The following is a 6,471-nucleotide window of genomic DNA, read 5'->3' on the forward strand; positions in this document are numbered from 1 at the left end:
TCTCTCATACTTTGGACATATTGTCCGGAGGGAACAGCCGCTGGAAAAGGATGTCATGCTGGGTAAGATGGAGGCTCAGAGAAAAAGAGGAAGACCCCCAAGATGGATCAGCCAGGTGGCATCATTGATGGACTCAAGTGTGGCAGTGGTAGTGAGGTTGGCCCAGGATCAGACATTGTTTCTTTCTGCTGTGCATGGGGTCACTATGAGTCGGTTCCGACTCGATGACACCTGACAACAACAATATCTCTACAGGAGCACAAAGTCTTATTATTCTCCAGCGGAGCAACTGGGGATTTGAACTGCCACCCATTCAACCGTCATGGTTTAATAATGAATCTACTACAATGATTAGTATAAGGCTGCCCCCATTTTAATAAGAGATTCCTTTAAGAGATAGAATGGTACAAAGGTGTGTCTTCTGCCATCATGAAAACTCATGCTGTAAGCACCTCTGGCCACCCCTTTGAACCTTCCCGATTCCTGGTGTTCTCCCTTCCATACCCCATTTCTCTGCTCTAACTCCAAAAGCAATCTACATACGCGGGTCTCCACAATGGTTTGCAAAAGCTTGCACACTCTTTCTTTTCTTGGGAAGTGGGACTTTGGTGATTTCGCTCTTCCCAATAACTTGTTTGACTTTATTGCCCTGCATAGTGCAATGCTTTGTACTGATGTAGATGAAACATACACAGAAAAATGCCTCACTTCCTGGTGTAGGCCTGTAGGATAAGCACTGGACTGCTAACTGCAAGGTCAGTGGTTCAAACCCACCAGCACTCCTCTGAAACCCTATCAGGGTGGCCAAGAGTCTGAACTGAGTGCTTATAATCTCCCTGTGAGACCAGAAGAGAGAGCTCTTGTCAGTGAGCACACCTGACAATATGGGTGTTTTGCCCACTTCCTTGGATCCCCATACATGTGTCAGAAAGTTGAAGCCACTTATAAATGACTGTGGTAGAGAGACATGTAACACACTGCCCAAGGCTTCCCCAAAGAAGTCGGGCTCAACTGGCCACAGGTGGCGCCACTGCCGGTGGCCACAGAGACAGAGTAGGGCTTCACAACAGGAAGAGGCCTCCTATGGAAAGTGTGTACGTGAGTCACAGGCTGAAGAAAACGGCAACAAGCATTATGCGACTTTCCTGAATTTTAGAACAAATCAGAAGGGTTTCTTCAGGTGACAACAATCTCACTCCAGCTGTGCATCCACAAAACCATTCCAGGAAACTTCGAACTTTTTCATCTCGCCACTGAATTTTCGCCGGGCTGTGTTGTGCTTTGGCATCTGTGCAGTCTTTTTAAGAAAACACAGAGTCCAGCTCTACTTGGCTAGGTCTCTGTTGGCAGGCACTTCATTCAGATCTTTCTGTTAGCCATGAGCAGAGATGTGTACAGCCCACGAAACTCATGCCATTCCTGGCCTGCACCAAGCTGAGTTTCAGAATCTCCATCCTGTTCCCCATGTGTGGCTCCGTTCACGTCTGCTTCCCACACAGACAAGCAGGGATCAGTGGTTCATCTAGTAGCTCAGGAAAGCATTTTCAATAAAATCAACAATCGCCTGTGATATAACCCATGTGTGAGAGGTTTCGAAATGTCTCCATTTACATCTTATCAATGATGCAGGGTATCATCTGTGTCTATGAGCCCTGGTGGTACAGTGTGTTGAGTGCCGGACACTACCCTAAAGGTCAGTGGTTGGAGCCCAGCATCCACTCTATGGAAGAAAGACAGTTGTCTAATTCCATACAGAATTATAGACTTAGAAACTGCAGGGAGCAGTTCTGGGCTGTTCTTTCTGTAGGGCTGCTATGAGCCAGAACTCACTGATTGGCAGTCGGCTTGGTTTAGTGAGTGTCTGTGTCTAGTTCTCCATGGCAGACCTGTCTCCCAAGACAAGCGGTCAAACACTGTTCCCACTCAACATCAGAATGATGCCAGAAAACTGCCTTTGCTCTGTCCAGCCCACGCAATGTCATCTGAACGAGCTGGTCAGAGGTCAGGATGATTCATGTGGTGGGACGTGGGACATGTGTCTTGCTTGGGTTTATGATCGAAATGACTCAACATAGACTGTCAACACGAAGACGTGAAGGAGACTTCCCTGGAGGGAGGTGACTGGTTTCCTCTGAGATGGTGCCCTCTTTTCTGGAAGGGATTAAGCTGACTTACCTCACATATAAATCCGAATGGTATTGCTTTCCATTCAGCACTCCCAGCAGTGTTGGGTTTTCATTATTTCTGAAATTGAGTGTACAATCATATACAGCTGAAACTATAAAAGATAAAACAAATACAGAGCAGTATATAGCGTGTGAACAAATACAGAGCAGTATATAGCATGTGAACCCAACTTTGTCTTGTAGATACACACATTGGAAGACAACGATCAAAGTGTGAGGCACTGGGTATGTCGGAAGGGAGGGGTTCTGCCTCTGTGCTATTCGATAGTAGCCAAATGCTCCATATTGAACACATCTTATCCTTTGTGGTCAGAAATTCACAGAGCCAGTTGGTAATGGAGTCCTGGTGTGGCACTGCAGCATAAGCACTGGACTGCAAGCCACAAGGATGGTGGTTCACATCCACCAGCCACTCTTGTAAACCCTGTACAGCATTGTTATGAGTCGGGACCGACTCGACGGCACTTAACAACGATGAAGTCAGTAATTTAGAACAGCTGTCACTGAGGTCAGATCAGACCGAAGCAACACCCACTCATCACATCTCGAGATACTACAATCGTAAGCACGGCTCAGCTCTCTGATACGGCACAGCCGATCTGGGTCAACAAATGCTTGACAGCAAGGTCAGTTAGTCCACGGCCTGATAGCTGTAGGTGTGTAACCTCCAGCCACATCAACCTTCTCTCAGCAGTTTTCCCCCTAGGGAAAAAAATTAAAAGGGCACTACCCAACTTGGGTATGATGTTGTTGTTGTTGTTATGTGCTGTGGAGTAGGTTCTGACTCATAGCAGTCCTGCACAGGGTTTCCAAGGCTATAAATCTTTACGGGAGCAGAAAGCCTCATCTTGCTCCAGTGGAAAAGCTGGTAGTTTCCAACTGCTGGCCTTGTGGCTGGCTGGGACTTCCTGAAAACCAAGTGGACTCTGACCAATGGCTTACCAATAGCATGTCTGCCTATGAGTGCATGGAAAACTGAGCCCTAACTTCATGGTGGCTGGCAGGCCCCACGCATGGCTCAGCAAACGCTTATGGAAGGGAAGGATGGGAGGGCGTGTGAGCAAACAAATGCAACAGCAGCAGTTTGTAGTAGGCATAGATGGCATCACTGGGCTTACTGGGCATTAGTGAAACAGGAAATGCTGCCCCCCACCCCCCGGACATGTCTCTTAGCCTCCATAAGCAAGTTCCTTTATGAAGTGGGACTCAGAATCCCTCTCCCACCAAACACTGGCATGATGGGCATCAGGCAGGGACCAGCGTGCACACACAATGTGCTCTGTAAATTAAGTGCAGACACGTGGCTGAGCCCACTGTATGCCTTTGGCTGCATGAATAAAACGAGCTGCAGGATGGGAGGACAGAAATGCAAAACACCAAGGTTCAAGGAAGACCACAGTGTCTGCTTTCCACCTGCAGCCTGACCACCTGGGAGCTGGCAGGAGTCCGGAAGCAGGGGCCTGGGATTCCTGAGGCCTGTGTGGACAGCCACCCTCCACGGTGAGGGGGAGGTCAGGGAGATTGGGAAGCAGTCTGGGTGTTTGTTGCCTGGTGTTTAGTATTCTTGAACATGAAATGTGGCCTATACAGAGGAAAGGCCATGCCATCTCTGTGGTGTCTCAGGAGAGTCGTTAAGGTTTGGGAACAAGAAGGACCATGGAGAATGTCGACTTCTGGGCTTCTCCACAGGACATCAGAGCAGTGGGGTTGCTTTTCCTAACAAAGTTAAAGATAAGCCCTGAGGGGTCCCCAAGAAGAGACTCCAAACCAGTGATTTGCAAGTTCCCTCGCTTTCAGAGGAGTAACCCCAAGAAATGTCTCCAAGTGACCCGTTGGGTGAAGTCGAGATTCCATGCTAGGTCTGAATTGGGAGCCCTTGCTGTCTGTCATGGAAGGGGGCCATCTGTGTGGGTCTACAGAGCCCATCAGTAAGGGGTGCACAGGCTCGCCAAATACTGGCTCCCGGGACTTCAACTTAACTGCCTTGTCTGCAGACTGGAAGGAAGACAGAATCTACTGCAACAATGTTGTAGGGACACACCTGGCTGTCTCGAGGGCCTGGTGCATGTTAGGGGACACCACTCATGTGGTTGTTGTTGTTGTTGTTGTTAAGTGCTGTCGAGTTGGTTCTGAGTCATAGCGATCCTATACAGGGTTTCCGAGGCTGTAAATCTTTCTGGGAGCAGAACGCCTCATCTTTCTCCCGCGGAAAAGCTGGTAGCTTTGAACTGCTGACCTTGTGGTTCGCGGCCCGATTCGTAAGCACTACGCTACCAGAGCTCCTTGGCACCACTCAGGGGGTATCTTTATTCCCTATGGAAGTGCAGATTGGAAACCTTCCCCACTGCTGCCTACCAGCAAACAGGTCAGGGAGTCTTATCTGACCCTGGGGAGATGGATCAGAGCAGGTGAAATGAACCAGTAGATGGGCAATTGTTGTTAAGCATCGTCCAGTTGATTCTGACTCACAGTGACCCCATAAAGATGGCAATACTAACAGCTGATATCTTATTAAATGAGGACTGTGTGCCAGGCATCATGCCATGAGCTTCACATGTCTTTTGTCTCTGAATCCTCATTGCACCACGCAGACATTTTACACAAGAGCACACATGGGACGAGAGGGATGAAGTAGTGTGCCCAGCATCGCACAGTGAGAAGACTCAAATCGGGAGTCCACGCTGTCTTTGACCCTGCTGTACATCATGGAAGGGGGCAGTCTGTGTGGGAGAGCAGTGGAGGGCAAGCAACAAGAGGGCATCCTTGGCCCAGGTTGTTGAAGTCAGGTGTGGAGGCCGGGGGGCAGTGGGCAGTTCTTAGCCTCTGGATTAAGCCAAACAGGTTTGCAGACAACGAGGCCCTTTGAGCCATGGACCGGGTGGGGGGCACCTGCAGAGTGGAAGGAGCTTGGAGGCAGCCATGCCTGGTGGGCTCGTGGCTATGCTAACTGAGTGAATTGCAGCCCCTTCAGACCCTTCAGCTCTGCCTGCAAGTGAGAGCTGCTGACAACAGGCGTGTGTGTGTGTGTGTGTGTGTGTGTGTGTGTGCAGCGTGTGGCCCCTGCCTGTGAGGAACATGGCCCCGAGGGGAGGGGGCTGGACCCAGAAGGGAACAGGGCTGGCTCCAGGCCCAGGGATGAGGGTGGGTCAGGGCTAGAGGGCCGCACAGGGAAAGCAGACTTGCAGTGGCTCCGGGCACTGGGTGTCACACAGGGACAGGAGAGGGTGAAGAGTCTAGAACCCTCTCTAGAGACTCATTCGGGGCCACATGCCGACAAAACTCCCTGTTTCTGACAGGAGGCCCCAGGGGGCAGCAGAAGACACCTTCCTAAATCCGCGATGCGTCCCTGGGGAGGCCTTGGCCGGGAGAGAGGCTCGGCGGAGGGTCTAGTCTGGGGGCAGGAAGTTGACTCTTTCAGGGCTCTCCTCCCTTGGCCAGACGGAGAGTCGGGGGGCATCCTGGGCCTCCAGGGCCTGATGCCCGCAGGGTGGCCCCCAGGGCTCCAGAGACAGGGATGAGGGGGCCGTTTCTGAACTAAAGAGAAGAGGCAGGCCACACTCAGCGAGGCTGGTTGCTGCTCGAACAGCTAAATGACCAGCTTGTCATGAGGTCTTCAGTCATTCAGGAGTCGTGACCACAAATCCTAAGACCGGAGCTGGTCACCTGGAGGCAGAGTCCAGTGCCTCCTGCCTTCCAGCGCCTTCGGTCCAGCCCTGCAGTTCCTGCGCCGAGCAGCAGAGGGCAGCTGGTGTGCGGGTGACCGGCCATAAGGTCCCTGTGGCAGACTGTCCCTAACTCAGCTGTCCCTGCCAAGGAAGAGCTGTTAGCCTCAGGGTCCGGCTAGGGGCACGGGTGTTCCTTACCTACATTTCTCAAACTCCGTACGGTGACGGCAAAGCCCTTGGTGCGCGGCAGCAGGTGGTACTTGAGGCTGGGCAGCCCCTTGGCCTTGGCCACCTGCATGCTGATCTGGTGTTTGGTCTCGGTGAAGCGGGTGCCCTCGCAGTGGATCAGGAACTGTGGGACAGGCCTGCGTCACTGCACGTCCCCACCCGGGACCCACCACAAACCTGCCAACTGAGCCTCCTCTGCACACATGCCCACCAAGACCCTCCATAAGCCACCCACTGAGACCCCCATCTGCACCCACCCATTGAGCCTCTCTCTCATCCATCCCCTGTCTCCCATGGTCTTTGGTCTGCCCAGAGGACTCTGCTTCCTCCATGCCCCTGGTGGCCAGTCCTCCATGTTCAAGGTTCTTAGGAACTTCCTACACACAGGGCTT

The 6,471-nt window shown here is 51.7% G+C and overlaps 1 protein-coding gene across 1 annotated transcript in view; it reads left to right on the forward strand.

The window, feature by feature from the left end:
* MAP3K4 (mitogen-activated protein kinase kinase kinase 4) overlaps positions 1-5,576 on the forward strand; it is a 206,409-nt gene extending 200,833 nt beyond the window's left edge. Inside the window, 2 exon segments of the mRNA XM_006868489.1 lie at positions 3,629-3,686; positions 5,483-5,576. Coding sequence (XP_006868551.1) covers positions 3,629-3,686; positions 5,483-5,576 — 152 coding nt within the window.
* The last annotated feature ends 895 nt before the right edge of the window (positions 5,577-6,471 follow it).

Source organism: Chrysochloris asiatica, unplaced genomic scaffold (genome assembly GCF_000296735.1).
Source record: "Chrysochloris asiatica unplaced genomic scaffold, ChrAsi1.0 scaffold00117, whole genome shotgun sequence".
NCBI lineage: Eukaryota > Metazoa > Chordata > Mammalia > Afrosoricida > Chrysochloridae > Chrysochloris > Chrysochloris asiatica.